This window comes from Ascaphus truei, chromosome 4 (assembly GCF_040206685.1).
Source record: "Ascaphus truei isolate aAscTru1 chromosome 4, aAscTru1.hap1, whole genome shotgun sequence".
Taxonomy (NCBI): Eukaryota; Metazoa; Chordata; class Amphibia; order Anura; family Ascaphidae; genus Ascaphus; species Ascaphus truei.
The window spans coordinates 327,223,429-327,243,636 of record NC_134486.1 but is presented as its reverse complement, the minus strand read 5'-3'; the positions used below and the strand labels follow the sequence as shown (position 1 = coordinate 327,243,636).

Genomic DNA, 20,208 nt, shown 5'->3' with positions numbered 1-20,208 from the left:
CCTGATGAAGTCATCTTTGATGACGAAACGCGTAGGGCGTGGCTAAGACAGAGGAGGCACTTTCCCACTGAATACAGTGTATCACGGACTTCAACGATTGCAGTTTGTGAGCGGCGAGCCAGACAAGAAGAGCGGACATATCTCTACTATTTCCTGGTGGTGCAGCAGCCAGAAGTAAGCAGGCGAAGGCTGTGGTTCCCGGAGGGATTTCCTTTTGCGGGGCACACGACCAGGAGGACGTCACTTCCGGTGAAGGAGACTGCGCCACGCGTGTGTAGGACAGGACTCCATTGCTGATCCGGACGCTACTACTGGCATATGAGAGCCAATCTCATAACTGCTTTATTTTACCGTTTGACTTGTGAGTGGGCATTTGTCTGTTTTTTAATGTTCCATAAACTGTTTGTTTTACTTTAATGCACTAGGTGTGCGCCTGTTTTTTTCTCTTTTTCTTTCATATATATATATATATATATATATACACATGGTACAGAATGGCAAAAAGGCGGTCTTGGTTTGATGGCAGCCGTATGATCAGCATGCAGCTGGTGGTTAATTATTGCCACTCATCTAGGCATCCATTGGCTGCGGTGTGTTATATTACTCCAGGACAGCGTCATCACGTGACCTCCTGACGAAGCACTACGTGTGAAACGCATAGAGGTCACGTGAGACTGTTCCCGTGGAGTTCTTCCGGTGGAGGCTGAGCAGAATCACTCGTGTCCCTGCTGCTTGGTACGTAATTAGATTGGGTCCGGACCCTCTCTTAATTGGCCGCATAGTGTTGATGCATTATGCTCCTGTTCCCCTCCCAGCCCTTTAGTTTGCTATTCAAGTGTTATATTGTGTATTGCGTATGTGTATATATTGATCCCACTTTTGAGTTATTAATAAACTAGTTTATGTCCCTCAGTGCGCCTCTCTGCCTATTTTTCTTGTCATATTTATATATACAGTACATATAAGTAATGCACCTTAGAACTCTGTCAAAGTCAAACTACAGACATTTTTTCAATATCAGGGAGATTTGAGTAATAAGGATATGTTACTGTCATCTTTATACAGATGTAGCCTGACCATCCTTCCTTGGAGCTGCGGGAATGTTTTTTTTCTTGCTGTAGGTCTGGGTAAAGTGTAGCTATAGCAGCTGCATTGTACATAACGAGAAGCTTTCCTTATAGTCGGCTTTGCTACAGTAATTTTTCTTCCTCAAGCCCCGGCCATGGGAAAATTAGTTGTGCTACATGTGTATACTGTATCTGCCCCTTACTTAAACACAATAAAAAAGGTGGGCTGATCTATACTTTAACTGTGGGAATATATCTCCCTGAGGCTCCTCTCCTCCTACCATGCTGGAACCTAAATTCTGGAACTCACTCTCCTTTTTTTTATATATACCTCTGGTGACACAGTAAATCTGTGTCACTCCAGTGTGGAACTTGGCATCTACTGCTCACCATTAACCCCTTGTATTATTATAGTAAACCCACAGAGGTGGGGAGTTATACTACTGTAATTTCAAAGTTGTCGGTGGCTACCATCTTAAGAAAAATATTTTGCACAGACATTTCTTTGAAATAGGAAGCTACTAAAGTATCAGCATGGGGTTCTGCTCAGGAGACTCTCTGCTTTTCTCTGTGTCTCTCTCTCAAAATTCACCCCCTGTGATTGCCTCATTAACATTTTTTAAGATGGCTTTGATTTTCTGTTGCACTTTTAGTAATGCTGGGAGTACCAGAACATACATTAGTAGCCAAAGGATGTAAAACCAGGCTTTGTGTGTTCTACCTTTTTAGCTCCATTTCAGAGCTTTCAAGGGTCCCCCACTCTGAAACATGAGAATGGGCCTGACACGTGCGTCACATTTGCGTCAATGTGGGTCAATGATATTGGAGGATGGGGTCGGTGACAAAGGGTGTGGGATCAGTGACGCAGACGGCAGGATCCATGATGGGAACGTGCTTATAATGGTGGGTTCAGGGTTTAGGATTGTGTCTCAGTCATGAGGTCTAGAACTAGTGGTGCTGGGGGTGCTGCAGCTCCCTCCCCTTGGGCGTTTATACATGTTTTCCTTATGGTAATGTACAGGATGTACGTTACTGATTTTGTAAGCACAGCAACCATGCCCCAAAATGTGTTTGTGCGGTCCTGTCTCTGGGTCTCCCAGCAATGTGAGATTGATACAGTATCATTCTAGGTTAGACCATGAAACTTAATAATGGCTGCTATTGTGGAGCCCACAACTGCATTTCACATCAGTTGCAGTTCATTTTACACCAATGACTGTGAAAGGTAGTTCATTAAGTCAGCCGGTCTAACACAACTAAACAGAAATAATAGCTGCGGCAATACTATTGATTCTTGCAGTTCCCGAGCTTGTGCATACTTTTCCCCATGTCAGCTTTTATAAGGTACAACATGTATTTCATGCCATCCTCTGCAAATGGCCCAGCATTTGCATCGTTCGTCATGAGACAGTTAATTCTAAAATCATCAGGCCTGTGTTATCTTGGGAAGCGGAGATCTAGTTAGCGGCGCGCTGAGTACCTTATTGATTAATGTGGTAATCAATTAAGGCAATCCGCTGCAGAGATTTGTTTTGATGACAGCAGCATATACAGTATGGCAGCTTTGGCCTCTCTGCTGTGCGATGTTTGACGCTGCTGAATATTTTGGCTCAGACCTCAAAGGAAGCAGTCAGTGATGCTTTTCATTTACAGAGTTTTGAAAAAAAAGGGGATTTTTTTATTGCACTGCTGCTTTCGTACATACACGCTGATCATCAGCTACGTACTTCACAGAAGCTCTATTTATGAGCCCTCTGATGCTTCAAGATATGTTTTCTGGGCTATTTCAATTTCTGCTGCAGACGCTGCACTCGGGGACAGGTAACCAGCATGGTATTGCAGATGCTACAGGTTTTATGTCATTTAAGCTATTCATTAGGGGGAAGCTGGGGTTCAAGACTTTATAGTCTTTGTTCATTTATATTGCCTGCCTAAGTTGGTATCTAATTCAAATATTGTATTTGGTGTATTGGTTTCATTGTTGCATGATTGCAAATATTGTAAAATGTTTCATTAACTTAACATCAATGTAACCTTTATTAGAAAATATAATGCTAATAAAATGTATTAATGTAGTGTATAAACTCAACTTTTTATGTATACAATTATTGCATGTGTGGTGCAGCATTTATTTAGCTCATTCTAAGTGGAATAAAATTCATGCAGGTTTGTTTGGGTTATTTTTAGCAGCTCTATTTGGCAGAAGACAGTTGGAGTGCCCTGTGTCCCCTCAGTCATGTTGTGGTTAGTACATTTTAAGAGCCTATTATAAAGCAATGAGCATCTATTTATGTGCTGTGATTAACTTTCAATGTTATTCAGTGATAGTGTGGTTACTGATATGCTTTGCTAGAAGAGGGCTGTGGTTATCAGAGCTATTTGCATGAAGATCTCCTGGATTTCGCTTTCACGTGAAGTACTGTACTTGAGAATCAATCCTACACTGTACTTGGGGATAATAGGCAAAACATTTTAATGCTTTCAGGTGGGGGGCTTTGAACAACTTACAGTTCTTTTTTATGTTTTGAAAGCCATTAGATAAAATGATTAAATAGGGGTCAATAATTTTAAAAAATGTACAGTAGGTGGAATTATTAGGATTCAGAGAAAATCATTGTTAAAGTAAAAATGTATATACAAATACGTGCCTATGTTTTTCCAAGGTTTCTAGCTCACTGTTATTCATTTTCTGCATATTTTTTGTTTTATTCCGTTTTGTGTGCCTGCTTTCAACTTTCTTGCTTATTTCTTCTCTCTCTCTAAAGCTAAAATAAAACTTGAGATAAAATAGCTGGCTTTTCAGATGGGTCATTCTGTTTGTGATGATCTAATCAAGAACCATAGATCCTTTGTTTGAGAAGGAACTTATGACCATCTACTACTGTATGTTCTGCTCTACATCTCAAATCTATTGGCATCACAGGGATAATACGGTCCAACCACGTCAGGGCAGATATATCACTCTTTGATAAAGTACCATAAAGTACCATGACGGTACTGAGGGATGTTCTTGGAGTGATGTATTAGTCATTATCTTCAATAAATCGTTTAAACAGTATTTTTGCCCAGCTATTTTTCCTTCGGTCGCAGTGCACACCTATCTTTTTCTGCTCTGCTATACAGTATCTCTTGGTTTTAATAGTGGGACATGTATGCTTTGAGAAAAAAGTGACTTTATAGAAGGAAATAATGTATATCTGAAATTATAATATTGAAAAAAAAAAATCTTAATGCTGATTTAAAGAAACTTGCGTTGTAGATACAACCAATATGAAAAGGTAATATTTTAACAAAATGTTATGCATATTTATTCTTTATTAACGTCATTAAGAACTTTTTTTTCTGAATAACAGGGTGTTTAGCTTGATGCCCAGATAAAACAGTTAGTCAATGCTGTAGATAAAAATCCTACTGTACCCAAAATTTACTGGCTGTTTAGCAAAAATGTGTATCATACTGTAGCTGCCATTGCTCCGTTCCAGAGACTTAAAGAGTGGACAAGTCTCACATTTACAAATCTCTACCAGGTCCTAATACAATGCAACCAGCTGTAATAATGAGTAGTAAGAACTGTCATACAGGTGCCACCTGTCATATACTTACAAAGCAGTCTTCTGCCATAAAACATTTATGGGCAATTATGTGTCTTCATCTGCCGGAATGTGCCTTATGGCAGAATACTGCTTAGTGAATATGGCCCTACAGTAAATATCTTTGGTTATTGAGGGTATTCAGCTGTAATACTGAATTATTGATGAACTGTACAATCTCGAAGTGTTATCACATTCAACATTACTTTAGAAAATAAACTGCTTCTACCAGCTCGGTTTAAAATGATTCTTTTTTGTGCTACAGGTGGAATCCCATATAGTCAGCCAGTTGAATTTCTTAGCGGCCTCCAAATGTTGAAGTGTTTGTCAATTAAGTGTTTTCTTTACCCTTATCCCAGCATGTCCTTTTCAGAGAACCAATAGAGTTACAGGGAGGGGAGGAAGGGGGACTCTGGCTGTAGGAGCACTTGCTGAACACACAGTTATACTTAAAGGAGTACTTCAAAATACTTATAGGTGTCAGATTAGGGTAGAAAGGTATCAATTACCCAAATGAAACCCCATTAAACATGTCACTGGAATAAATTCACTTTGGGGCTTGGAGTGAGTGCCCCCTTAAATAGTTATTTTAAATTAGTGTCTGTCATTGTATCATTGTAATACAATTTATGGTACAGCTGCAGCTGATGGTTTTAGATCGCTTGCCTTGAGAATTCTGCACTTACACCCATCCAATGCTGTGAGATTTCTGCAGCCAGACTAATGTCCCATCGGATTAACACAGTGCGGTCCCTGCATTTGTGTGTATATATATATATATATATATGCAAATACAACTGTATGCTCATCTGCATGTCTTAGGCAGGTCTGCAACCCCGCCTTTCCCCATCATCACCCAGCATAAAGCACTTTCACTGCAGCAAGGGATTCTGGGAAATGACATGCAAAAGAGCACACAGTGTCACTTTTTGCCTCAAAAACCATTTTTAACATGGTTCCCTATAGGCTTAAGCTTGCTGCATGGTCACAGCTTTGAGCACAGCAGGGTTAAGGTGCATACCCAGAAAACCACCCACAGACAGCTGTTTCGACCTTGATGGGTCTCATCAGTGTGGGGTTGATTTTAACTGGGTATGCATGAGAGGCTATTGGATAGGCAATACCATAATACTGAGTTAAGTTATGGTGAGTAAAAAAAGTGACAAAAACCCTCCACAGGAAAGCAAATATGCAAATACAACTGTATGCTCATCTGCATGTCTTAGGCAGGTCTGCAACCCCGCCTTTCCCCATCATCACCCAGCATACAGCACTTTCACTGCAGCAAGGGATTCTGGGAAATGACATGCAAAAGAGCACACAGTGTCACTTTTTGCCTCAAAAACCATTTTTAACATGGTTCCCTATAGGCTTAAGCTTGCTGCATGGTCACAGCTTTGAGCACAGCCAGGGTTAAGGTGCATACCCAGAAAACCACCCACAGACAGCTGTTTCGACCTTGATGGGTCTCATCAGTGTGGGGTTGATTTTAACTGGGTATGCATGAGAGGCTATGGGATAGGCTATACCATAATACTGAGTTAAGTTATGGTGAGTAAAAAAAGTGACAAAAACCCTCCACAGGAAAGCAAATATGCAAATACAACTGTATGCTCATCTGCATGTCTTAGGCAGGTTAAAAATGGTTTTTGAGGCAAAAAGTGACACTGTGTGCTCTTTTGCATGTCATTTCCCAGAATCCCTTGCTGCAGTGGAAGTGCTGTATGCTGGGTGATGATGGGGAAAGGCGGGGTTGCAGACCTGCCTAAGACATGCAGATGATGTCACTTTTTTTACTCACCATAACTTAACTCAGTATTATGGTATATATATATATATATATATATATATATATATATATATATATATATACATATACATATATATATTTTTTTTTTTTACACAGTATATACAGATGCAGCTGCCTTTTTTTAGACCACTTGCCTGGGAAAATATTTGACCATCTCGCAGTGACTCATGAGATTGTCCACAGAAGGCTGTAATGGCCCATCGTATGAAATACTGCACCGACACACTTTATTCGAGCAAATACCCAGTATGTACCTGGCAGATACCTGGAATGCGCCGCTCCTCACCTCTGACAAGCCCCGTTGCGTTTGCCTTCCCAGCCTGGGTTCATGCCTGGCTGACGGGCGGCTGATCTGTTAAATGATAATGATTAGGATTTAATAGGCTGCAATGCTTCGCGTGTCTACCAGATGGCATAAATTCATGAATTGTAATGCAGTATATATATATATACTGTGCAGTATTGCAGCCAGCAGGAATAAAATGCTTCAATCCCTGCCTGGAAAATACCTCAATGCACTCGGGCAGAAAACAGTCACAAACCTCAATACACCCGGGTATACCCGAATTCGTGGGACTAGCCAAGCTCGAATAAAGTGTGTCGCCAGTGTAGTGTTGTGTGTGGTTCACAGCTGCAAGAACAGGTCATGTGGCAATAAAAAAATGATGTTTATTCAAGCTGCATTAAAAAACGGTGAAGATTACAACCCTCCTACGCGTTTCGTGCTGTTAGCACTTTATCAAGGAGTTACCTGATATAGAGGTATATCAGGTAACTCCTTGATAAAGTGCTAACAGCACGAAACGCATAGGAGGGTTGTACTCTTCACCGTTTTTTAATGCAGCTTGAATAAACATCATTTTATATTGCCACGTGACCTGTTATTGCAGCTGTGAACCACACACAACACTATTTCATATGCTTGGATTCCGGACGTGGCTGCACGCTTGAGGACTTGCAGGGGATTAACAGTGAGTACTTTCATATTTTTTGTAATCCCTAAGGAGAGGACAATGGATGAGATCCTCACCTACATCTTCAGGGATTAATTTGTCAATGTATGTGACATTGAAACTTGAGAACTGTATCCCTAATCATTACATTTCCCCTGTATGTTACCTCTGCATATATGAATGGATATGAAGGGACATAGCATTTGAGCTCCTACAAAACCCTATACATGTAATTGCCCATCGGATTAACACAGCGGGGGTCCCTGCGTTTGAATGGGACTCCCAGTAGGATTCACACAGCGTGAGTCCCATTCAAATGCAGGGACCCCAGCTGTGTTAATCCGATGGGCCATTAGTCTGGCTGCATCAATCTCACAGCATTGGATGGGTGTAAGTGCAGAATTCTCAAGGCAAGTGATCTAAAACCATCAGCTGTAGCTGTACCACAAATTGTATTACAATGATACAATGACAGACACTAATTTAAAATAACTATTTAAGGGGGCACTCACTCCAAGCCCCAACGTGAATTTATTCCAGTGACATGTTTAATGGGGTTTCATTTGGGTAATTGAAACCTTTCTACCCTAATCTGACACCTATAAGTATTTTGAAGTACTCCTTTAAGTACTGTCCCGGCAAGCTTTATTCTAAAGCTTTATTCTAAAGCTTTATTCTAAAGCTTGCCGGGTGCAGAGCGGTCTAACCGCGGGGCTTCTCTCCGTTTAAAACGGAGTTTCCCGCGCGGCGGCCGCTTCAATAGATGTGGAAAACCGGCCGAAAACGGCCGAAGATAGTCGCGCGCCGCCCGCGGCTGTTTTTAAACTGCGGCGGCAGCCGCATTAGTTTTAAGCCGGCCGCCACTGTATAGCTGTGTGTTCAGGAAGTGTTCCTACAGATATCTATCTATCTACTGTATCTATCTATCTATCTACTGTACCTATCTAGCTATAGATAGAGATATTCTTATTCTTATTATTTTTACCATTCTGGCAATTCCAGCAAGTCGAGTTTAAAGAAAATGTAATTGATATCAGCACTTTTTACTTTGATAGTATTTTGTGTTTGTATAAAGAATATTTGATCACAGTGAAACTTCAAGCCCTCTGTTTGCTAACAGTACCTGTATTTGGGCAATAAGTGTAGTGAAGGTGAAAACCGTTACACACTGTTCTTATTTCTAATATTAACTACTCTGGAAAACATATACTGTTTGTATCTTATAAGGGCACAATGTGTCTCGTATCCAAATTCTAAGAAATCATTGATTACTAGAAGTTCCTCTTACACCACAAATGCTATTGGGTACATTGAACAAGATAGCATGCTGTATTTAAAGCATACAGTTTACTTGTACAAATATTGGTTGTGATTAAATATTTTCATTGGTGGGCAAAAGGTAATATGTGAATAGTAACCGCTACTGAATAACAATTTTACATCATTCCACAAATGTAATTATACATCATTCCACAAATGTAATTAGTATCGCATATCTCATTCATGCAGGTGACCTGGATTATTACTGGTTGGATCCTGCTACATGGCACAGCAGAGAAACATCCCCCCTTGGTTCGGTAAGCAATAAATGAAACTGACTAATTTTACAGCTCGTGAAAGTCAATTTAATATAATAATTCAAAGAACAAAGGTATCTGTAAACTTTTAAAAGTTACTACAGATGTAACCAGACTTACTGTTTTCGATACCGTGAAAAGCCAAGTTGAAATCCCCAGCATTTATTTGCAAAATGGAGTTTTGTTGCTACCGTAATATTCTGCAGTAACGATAGGTAGTGCTAGTGTGACTTTAATCTAAATGCAATTTTTAGATAAATGCAATGTAACCCACCCCTTTTTTCCATACACTGTTTCAATGTGAAAAAAAATTCAGATGGCTAAAAAGTATTTATAAAGTATGACATTTTTATTAGAGTCAATTAGAGCGTAGAGATAAATAACAAAGACTTTGGGAAATAATACAATCTTCTTATACTAATACAATCTTTTTCAACTGACATCTTCTGACCGTCTTTTGTACAGTTTCACCTGTAAAATAATCGAGAAGAAATATATGCATTAATTACAGTGTGCTCTGTGTCGGTGCGCATGTATGTTTTATGTGAACTGTATGGAACGCATAAGAGTTTAATTGAGTTTATGTGCATGTTCTAGGAACTGTTTGGAACGCTTATGCATTTCATTGAATTTGTACGTCTGCATGGTACACGTTTTGCCAATTGAATGGAACACATACATTACATTAATTATCCATTATTGCTGGATAAGTTTCCTACAGGAACAAGATTTTGACGTTGACCAGCCTGCTGATTCTGCAAAGTGCAGCTTACTGAGTTTAATTTTTCATACACTCTAAAAATGTATCCATCCTGAGAAAGGATACATTGTGGACCACAATGTCAATATTGTTTACTATACAGTACTTTATTTGATATTACACTTTGAGTGTAATTCTTTCTTTCATATAATTGCACTAAATAGTAAAAAAAAATGTATAAAGTGTTTTGCTCATCCTGTACACTCTACACTCCATTGGCCTCCGTGGTTCACATCCTATGTAGTCAGCATTTCCTTCCATGTTTCTTTCTCTGGTTTCTCCTCCTCTTCACTCCTACTTTCTGTTGGGGTTCCACAAGGTTATGTCCTCTGCTCTTCTGACGCTATATCTCTTCTCTTGGTGACCTAATACACCCTTTTTGTTTTTTTCAGTGGCTGACAACCAAGTTAACCTATCCTCCACTGACCTAGCCCCCCTCTCTTGTGTCGTGTCACAAATTGTCTCTTTGCCTTTTGCTCCGTTACCTGAAGCTTAACATATCCACAACCAAAATGCTAAGCTTTCGCCCTTTTACTGTCACCCTTACACCCAAACTGTACCTCACTGTCAATAACACAACAATGTCATAATCACCCCAAGCCCACTGCCTATGGGTCATCTTTGACTCTGCTTTCTCCTGTATTGCTCACATTTAAACCCTCACTAAGACCAGCCTTCTCCACCTCTGAAATAGTGACAATGTATACCCTTTTCTGACTAAAATCCTAATTCACGCACTTGTCTTATCCCGTCTTCACTATTGCCACCTTACAGTTGGAAGCTCCCTCATCACTGGTCCCCGCTCTAATCCATCCAAAATGATGCTGCCAGAGTAATCTACTGCACTCACTCTTCCACATCTCCTCCACTATGCAAATCACTACACTGGCTTTCCATATCCTCTAGAATAAAATTAAATCATAGCTCTGAATAAACTCTCAATCATGCTGCCCTGCTTGCATCTCAGCCCTAGTCTTCAAATGGTTTCCTCAACACCCCCTTTACTCTGCCCATGACCTCTGCCTCTCCTCCTCCCACTCTCCAGTCTACAAGACTTCACCCATTATGCACGCTCTCTCTGGACTTTACTCTCACGCACTGTGAGACACCAGGTTTCAGACTTTTAAAAACCCTCTGAAAACTCACCTTTTAAGAAAAACTATCTGGCATCCCTGTCACTATCACACACCACTAACCCATTTGGGACCATCTGTGCAGCTGCGCCAAGCTGCATCCTAGAGCATACTCAGTCTCACAATGAGCAGCCACTTTACCTTTTGAATCAACTTGGCCCCTTACTTCTTCTAGATTGTAAGCTCTCGCAAGCAGAGCTCCTCATTGGCACCTTTCGTATCTGTAAGGACTGGTTTGTCCTTTTGGTATATAATTCTGTTTATGCAATTTAGATACTGTAATTCTGTTCCCCCATTGTTCTTTCACAATATGTTGGCGCTTCATAAATAAATATAACAAAAGACAAAAATACCCAATGCTACATCCAACGTGACAGAAAATACATAGGGGCCTATGCTATAAGCCTTCATAAAAAAAAATAGCCGAGTTATTTAATTCACCATTTTTTTGAGCGTTGCTATCATGGTATTCAGAAAGCCTCGATTACCTCTGATAGCAAAATTCCCAAAACGGGTGAGTTGCTGGCGACGTGATGATCGCCTCTCTGAAAAGGGCATACCCAGCGATTTGTTTCAGCTGCAGAGAGAGCTGCACAGAGAGTGCCACCTCTCCTGGCGCATATCTCACCAGCGATCAAAATGTTTTAATATAAAATGGTAAGGAGAGGCAGATGTACTCACATTCTCCAATTATCACAACTGCATGTCAGAGACACACATTCTCTCTGAAAGGCACATAGGGTCCATCTGGGATTGCGGTGAATCAAGGACTCCATATATATAAACTTACATGTGGATGGAAGAGACTGGAGTCCCGCTGTCTGTGCCACCATTCAAACCTCTGGACTGGTCTCAACGTTCTCCGTAAGAGCCGCGTCACTGTCTGCGACTCCTCCTCTGGAGAGAGTGTGTGTCTGTGATATGCCTTTGTGATAATTGGGAAATATATAATAGTACTCATTAGAACGTATTACACCATTTTGCTATTTTTTCTTTTCTTGGAGGTGGACCTGCGCTCCCTTCATCCCGAAGATTCCATTTGCCAACAGAACCATTGGAACGGTTCTTCATAAGCGTTTTTGAACTGCCACAACAGATGTTTTTCACTTATTTTATTCCACTCAATTTAAGATATATTTATTTATTTTTTGCACTAGCACTTTGCCGTTATTATTGTGGGAAATACTTATGTGTGTGTTCACAATCATTTGATTTTTATTATAGGTTTCCTTATCTCATTGGCACATTATTGTTTTATCACCTAATAGGAGCACCGTGTGTATACATTTTTGCTTGAATCTCAAGGTGTGAACAGGTTATCAACACATCATAGAATGGCCCATGTCGAACTGAAAGGGTTTTGCTATTAAGCTTGGAAATGTGTTATAGAAAATACAGTATATTGTATAGCATTTAAGTTACTGTGTTATATTCTTTACATAAAATAATTGACATATGATCTAACTTGCAAATGAATGCTGGGAATTACTTAAAGTTTTCACCTTGGTAACAAAGTTAATTTGCTGATAAAAAAGTATCTGCTATATAAAGTTAAATTAACAAGGTGTTGAAACCAATATATTGAACATAATATGTCTCGATCAAGTATAATAGTTGTTTGTAGGTGTTTGAAAGAAGCAATGCACACTAAGTACATTTAGTTTTTATCTTTTGATGTTCTCTTCCAGCATCCTGTAACCTGGCAGCCATCTAAAGAGGGTGATCGTTTAATTGGACGCGTTATTCTAAATAAGAGAACAAGCATGCCAAAAGAATCAGGAGCACTTCTGGGTCTGAAAGTAAGCATGATACCAGCTTTTTGTAAACAAACGTTTGAGGTCATTGAAAGTTGCAATCACACAATCCTTTCACTGGAGAGAGACGTTATAGATTAAACACTTTACATACAGATGGAACCAACATTATTGAACCTTTGTTGGTGAAATAGCATGGTATTGTATTGTTGCATATCTTTATTTATATAGCGCCAAAAGTGTACTCAGCGCTTCACAAAGAATACCGTACAAGGAATTATAATAATACAATAAGTGCAGCAAAATCAGACAATAGGAAAGGAAATCCCTGCCCCAAAGAGCTTACAATCTAAGAGGTTTGATGGGGAAATTACAGAGACAGCAGGTGAGGGAATAAGTGCTGTAGATGGCAGTGCTTGGTCTCAATGGGTGGTAGGAGTGACTGAGTGTGGGATAATAGCCACGAGTGCAGGCTATTGGGATGCTTGATTTGTGGGGCAAGTTTTAAGGTTATTCAGTATTAAAATGAGAGGGTTAACACAATTTACAGGGGAAGAGATGGCAGGGAGGCGTGGGTGAGATCAGGTGTGTATGTCTGGCTTCAGGCTTAAGGGAGATCCCAAGCAGAAGGAAGGAGTAGATAGAGGGTTTGAATAGAGGATTTGTGTGGGTGTTTTTTATTGAGGGGTAAAGAAGTTGATGGAAGAAAGGTGTATAAATAATGGTGCAGTGGCCCCCTTTTTCACATGTGGCCACTTCTGTTGGTTCGTTGTATATGTCTTGCTATAGCGTGCCAGCCCTTCATATAATAATACTTTTATAGATAAAATAAAAGTACTTCAAACTTAACAATTTATATTTTAGGACACGTTTTCCAGAGTTCAACAGTCTCTCTCGGGTCCAGTAATACTAATTTACAAAAGTTTATATTTTTTTTTATCTAAGACAATATGCAGGAGCACTGGAGGGAATGGCAGAGAAATGGTTAAAAAAATAAAATAAAAAACCCAGACATGACAATAAAAGGATAAAAAAAGGACATTGCATGGAGAATCAAGCATCTAGTAGCAGTGGGAGGGGAACTGTGGAGAGGGGTAGAGGTAAAGTGTAAGCGTATTAGAGAGTCAGGGTGATAAAAAGATTTGGCATCAGATTCTGGCCAATTAGGGCTAATACGTGTTAACATGGGAGGGGGGAGAGATGTGATGGTGTTTAAGTGAACTTCCCTTTCAGCAGGAAAGATTTCTTAGGATAATCTTTCAAATGCATTCCACCGGTGAGGCCGTTTTTTACGCTCGGCTACGGTGAGGCTAGTTTAATTACTCAATCCTAAAGAAATTAAGAGACATGGTTTAATATGATTTCATATTAAAGTTCTTTTCTTTTTGGCATCTGAAATCTTCTTTATTGCCTTATATAAAAGAATTATACAAAACATTGTAAAAAGGCATAATTAAGGATCTTGAGCCTTTGTTCACAAGTGGAGAATTTAAAGATTTCATTTTTATATTACACTGTAGTAGGTAGGTCCTTCCTTGTTCCAAGTTACTCTGCCGGTCTTAATGATTTTATGGACAGCTCCTCCGATGTGATATCTTGCACGTTGTCTGTGAACTGTGTATGCTATAGTCTATCAGTTCTATGTGCTTTGGTGACCTGTTTCTCCTGTATTTCTGTGATTCCAATAAATATTTATACAAAAAAAAAGTTATAAAGTTGTAATAGGTAGGCTATTTGATCTAAAAATACATGCTGTTGCGATGTAGCACTCTAGTGGTGTATATTATTTTTTGTGATGTACAGTAGCACTCTAGTGGTGTACGGTGTATAATTTTTTTTTCATAAGGAGTAATAGTTGATTTGTAAATATTAGAAAGATTTTTGAATATTTTTAAGAGTAACTTCTTAGTAAAATTTAAAAAAAAAAGATATATATTTTGATACTGCGTTGCCATGGCCACGCGTCTTAAAGCTGGCTGAACCTCGGTAAGTAGAGGTTGCAGAGGTCTCGCGCGGTGCCCCGGCATTTAATTTAAATGCCTTGGGGAAGAGCGCGGGACCTCTGCAACCGCCCGCGCCCTCCTCAAATAAATCTCGCGCCCCCCAGTTTGTGCACCCCTGGATTAGAATGTAATAATTAACTTTTAATAAAAATTGACCAGATTAGAGAACACAAACTTGGTGGTGAATAAAAATATATACAGTGATGAAACTCAATTAAAAATATACATTTACCAAGGGCTAAAGTAGAAAAATAGTGGTGTCTAAATAATACCCAGTTGTGGTAGTAGTTAGAAGTAAATATGGTAGTTAACCCAATCTATAGCCAATTGTAGGCATGTGGGTATACCAGTGAGTGGGTGGAGTATTATCACAGCTCTATTATTTAGGCATAAATGAACAAAACTATGTTGTTGGGTCCTAATATATACCTTATAAGCTAACAATATTAGGGTAAAGAACCCCCTAATAATAGGTATAAGATACGCGTGTTAAAGATGGATAGCAGTAGTAAACTGGTTATCTGCTGGTATTGTACTGTAACCCATCAAAGAAACTCCAGCCAATAAAGTGAGCCCACATAAAGCATAGCTGTAAAAGTAACTGCTGGTTTGAATAATAAATATGATGTTACCAACTCATAAAGGCTACTAAAGTAAATGATATAATATCCCTAGTAAAGTAGGCATGTATCCAGATGAACCCACCAAAGCAGGCTAGTATAGTTTTGGATAATGTATCCGAGGGTGAGCTGTGCCTGATCTAATCCCTGTTGAGATCGAGGGAAGGGGAATAGAGGACCCTACGTAGCTGTTCTAAGAGCCGAATTAGTAAGTATTTCATTGGTAACAGATGTAGCTAGTAATGTCGGTCTCGTGGCCAAACGGAGTTGCGAATAGACAGTTGCAAGCCCTTGGTAGTGACACGCTGACGTGATTATGTCAGAGCGGCGACATGACGCAAGTTTTGTGTCATATGGCGCTTAGTCTGAGGTGTTTCAGGATAATTTTTAAAAAAAAGGAACTAAAATAGCCCCAGTAAGGAAACCTTGACATTATTGCTAATATCAGAGACATTGCATGCACGTTGAAGAACATTAGCTGGAAATGTGGGCTCGTCCACTGGGGTGATCAATAGTGATTAACATACTGGTGAGGAAGTTACCATATTTAGTGCTGGTATTGTCGGCGAATAAAATATCTGAAAAGATATATTTGTTTCAAACTTGACGAACTAAAATGTTAAATAAAAACAACACTGCTGTAGTTCTGAAAGTAGGTGGTACAATGGCTAAAAAGATAACTTTTGGAAGTATCAACAGACTGAAAAAGAAGAGCGAGGAATTGTATTAGGTGAGACAAAGATAATTACCAAGGGCAGCAAGGTAATTTAGGAAGACATATGTGGAAGGAGATGAGGACAAAGACTGAATCCTAAATAATCCTAATTATAGGCTAAAAGCTGTAAAATTCTGGGCATTGTTGAAATCCCTTCTCTCTGATTGGTTAAAATTCCGGGCATTATTCATTGTGTAATGCCCGGAATTTTGGGCAGCTTCAATGTGTTTATTTCCAGCTTTTCCTTTTTTCAAAACAGCGCTGAGACAGGGCAGGGGATTGGTCAGGAGGCAGGAACAGCTCTCATACAGGGCAGGGGATTGGCCAGGAAGCAGCAGCAGGCATTGACTCCTCCCCCTCCCTCCGTGAACACAGCTTCATTTTGTATTGAGGAGGGGGAGAGTGTTTGTGTAGCTGCAAAGTAAGTGGCTGTCTGCAGTTTGTTTGTAGCTGCAGTTTCTGTCAATTTAGTGTGTGTGTGTGTTTGTTTGTATGTAGCTGCAGCTGCAGAGTTTGTGTGTAGCTGCAGTGTGTGTGTTTGTGTGTGTAGCTGCAGTGTGTGTGTGTGTAGCTGCAGTGTTTGTGTAGCTGCAGTGTGTGTGTAGCTGCAGTGTGTGTAGCTGCAGTGTGTGTGTTTAGCTGGAGTGTATGTGGCTGCAGTGTGTGTGTGTGTGTGTGTGTGTGTGTGTGTGTGTGTGTGTGTGTGTGTATGTACACAGAGGGGGCGGCAGTGTGTGGCTATAGATAGCTACAGTGTAAGTGTATATAGTGGTGCTTTAATGTATTTACCATTTTATTTTAATATACAAAATATATATCACTATACAAAAGTGTCTATTATTTATGAAACAAGCCTACATTTAGCCTGTAATAGTAATAACCCCTCAGAACAGGGCATTACTGGCCAATAATGCCCTGTTCTTTGGGAATTATTACTTAAATAATAATCGCTCAGAGAAATGAGTGTAAGGATTCTGCTCGATCCGTGCCGGGTTTTGCTGCCGTTCAGGTTTTCCAGACTGCCTGCCCTTTCTGCTCAAACTGGCCCTTTTGTGTACTGGCAGCCTGCTATATAAGGTTGCAGTTCCTGGTGGGAGTCGCCGATCAACGTTCCTACGTTTGCAGCACTTGTTGGTCTTTGCAGTCCTTTTGTCTATTTTGATTCCCCTGTTGCTGACCCTGGACCGTGACCCCGACCTCGCTGCTTTCTGCCTGCCCTCACCTCCGCCTGTCTCCTGAACTTTGCAACTCTGCCGCCAGCCCTGACCCCTGCCTGCTTACCGACCACAGATACTCTTACAGGACTCTGTCCCTGGGCTCTGGTCGGTTTATTTACATCCCTACCTCAGCCCTGCGGGTCCGCTTCCTGATTTGAGACGAGCACCGTCACAACGAGATGGAGAAAGAGTGACCAAAACTAAGCATCAGAGGAAAATGTCACCAGTAGTGAAGCCAGTGAAGTCACCCATGGATAGTAAAAGATCTAAGGGAGATACTGACGATGCCAGTTGTTGATGCACTGTACTGTAGTCAGATGTATTCCCATTCCACAAAAGTAAAAATGGGGAATAAATTAACAGAAACTTTAAAATCATCTAGCAGTTTTCATTGTTTACAAAAAAAATCATGTCTAAGAAATCAGACAGATCTCTAGGTGACATGAAAAATAGAACAAAGCAGGGCTTATATTTCAGCTATCCCTATGACACTGTTCTACATGAGACTATTAAATACAGTACTGTAGTTGTAAGAGCGTGTCTTAAACTGGTTATATGTATTTTAAATTTGCTAAAGGTTTGTAAATGGAGCTGGTGGTTAATTGAGTTCATTCTGAAGTGTGAAAAGTGTCCAGAGGAGTGTCATATTGATCAGTACTTGGCCTTGTTGTGTCTACTGCTTTATTAGTGACAATACAAATGTGTCACAAAGTATGTATATTTGGAAATGACCGTATGATGTTGGACACTCAAGAATTAAGTGACATTTTTGAATCTTATTCAATAAGTTTGTTTAGCTTTCTATATGAGTGCTTTTTACAATTTCATTTTCTACCTCTTGCATGTTCTTGATATGAATATTTTAAAGCTGCAGGCCAACCAATATCCTACATGTGTGTTTTTTTAATAAATCAGTTCTGTACTATGAAAAAATACTTGTATCCTTTTTTTTTAAAACAACGCTGAATGACATTTTAATGTATTATAATGTAACAAGCAATTTTTGTTTGTGTAGCAAACATTTACAAAAGTCACATCCCCTTCCTCTTCTGAAACAGACTCTTGCACACCCCTTTTTTGAGCCATGCCCTCTCTCTAGCATTGCACCAATTGTATTTAGTGACTGCCTGGTCACATGATCTTCCCCACAGAACTTTGCATCTTTGATCCTCTTCTGCTGCACTGACAGCCATTTAGTGAACCCCCGAGCTAAATCTTCACTGATCGATCACAGAAGAATGGGTCGACTGCCAATTTAGCTAATTACTTATTGTGTAAATTGCACATATTAAAGCTGCAGTTCAGTCAATTTCCTGCATGTGTGTTTTTTTAATAAATCAGTTCTGTAGTAAGAAAAAATACTTTTAGCATTTTCTGTTTTTAAAAAAACAACTTTGAAAGACCAATTTTCTTGTATTCTATTTTAACAAGCATTTACTAAGGCACTGCCCCTTCATGTCCTGTCACAAGCTCTGACACACCCCTTTGTGAGCCATGCCCTCCCTCTAGCACATGTCAGTGCAGGAGTGCTCATAAATATTCATGAGCTTCCACTGACTGACAGAAGCAGATGAAAAACATATCCCATATCTAAAGATGTCGCCAAATTTCGCCGATCAATACATGGAGAACGAATTGACTGGCAGCTATACAGTTCTTTAGGTATTTAGAGATTGCCCACATGAAACTATTGAATTAAAAAAAATTAAAAAAGACTGAACTGCAGCTTTAAAGGGGAATTAAAAAAAAAAAAAAAGCAGTTTGGACTGCTGCTTTAATCCTGATTTTTTAAAAAAAATTCTTATCAATAGAGGACAATTGTAAGCACTGTAAAGAAGATTCCATATATACTTTTCTGTGACAAAATTAAATTGATGTCAGAAATATACATACTGTATGTCAGGGGAGCGCAATCTTTATTTCCCTGTGCTCCCTGCTGGCTGTCCCTCTCTCCACACAAGCCCCCCCCCCCCTTACCTCGGCTATGGCGTTCTGGATGTCATGATGCCACGTTGCCATGGTTACATGTATCCATAAGTCGTCTGAGCCAAGGTAACTGCAGTTTACAGAGGCCTTCACAGCTTCCCAGGCATTTAATGTAAGTGCCTTCAGGAAGCGTGTGAGGCCTCTGTAAACCCTGCGCCCCATCTTGCGCACGCCCCCCAGTTTGCGCACCCCTGCTGTATGTTACTGAGGCAATATCATGGCACCCTCTTAATTGGATCCAAACTGTTTTCTTTTCATATGTTCTGCACATTTAATACATTTTCTCTGTATTTTTAGATTTGTAGAAATAAAAGTAAATGATGGAGTCATTCTATTTTTTTCTTTAGTTTTCTGTTTGTTTACCTATTGTTTTTACTCTTATTTAGGTTGTTGGAGGAAAAATGACAGAAACAGGACGACTTGGTGCCTTTATCACCAAAGTAAAGAAAGGAAGCCTAGCAGATGTTGTGGGCCATCTAAGAGCAGGTAAACCATTATTAAACTTACAGTAAGAACCAATACACTATGGGCCATATTTAGTATGAAGTCGTCTGCCATAATAAACCCTACCCCTCCCCCACTGCTGGAAGACACCTTATATGTTATAGCCCATTATAGAACCTATGTGTTTGAAAAAAAATTCATTGTTTCACCCTTACTGTAGGTGTGAAGCAGGGGTCTCTGGAGCTGAACCGTGTTAATTTCAGCTACTGTAACCCCCTGCTCCCTGAGATACTTACATATAAAAGGGCTTCCGGTATCGCTCTGCTTTTTAAAGGTCCCTCATCACCTGGGCCAATTAGGAAGCCACAAGGGATGAAATTGCAGCTTCCTATTGGGATACAGGATCTTTAAACCGCTAAATTGGGGTTCCTAGCTGGGGCTGCTATCGGCAGTCCCTCCTAGGTATGTTTCTCGGGAAGCAGAGGGCCCAGAGCTGAAATCAGTGTGGTTCAGCTCCAGATCCCCCCTGCTTCAAACAGATGTAGCCGGGACCCTTTTACCATCATTGGTTGTTGTGGG

General features: G+C 40.0%; 1 protein-coding gene across 29 annotated transcripts in view; it reads left to right on the top strand.

Annotated features, from left to right (window-relative positions):
• Nucleotides 1-20,208, top strand: part of RIMS1 (regulating synaptic membrane exocytosis 1) — a 489,535-nt gene that overhangs the window by 256,206 nt on the left and 213,121 nt on the right. For 24 of the 29 annotated variants that reach the window (XM_075598054.1, XM_075598045.1, XM_075598044.1 and 21 more), the window contains 3 exons: nucleotides 8,930-8,997; nucleotides 12,579-12,689; nucleotides 19,572-19,671. In XM_075598054.1, coding sequence (XP_075454169.1) covers nucleotides 8,930-8,997; nucleotides 12,579-12,689; nucleotides 19,572-19,671 — 279 coding nt within the window. Of the gene's footprint in view, nucleotides 1-2,821; nucleotides 2,889-3,254; nucleotides 3,312-8,929; nucleotides 8,998-12,578; nucleotides 12,690-19,571; nucleotides 19,672-20,208 lie in introns of those variants that run through there. The other 5 variants (XM_075598058.1, XM_075598057.1, XM_075598056.1 and 2 more) reach the window with 2 other exon arrangements.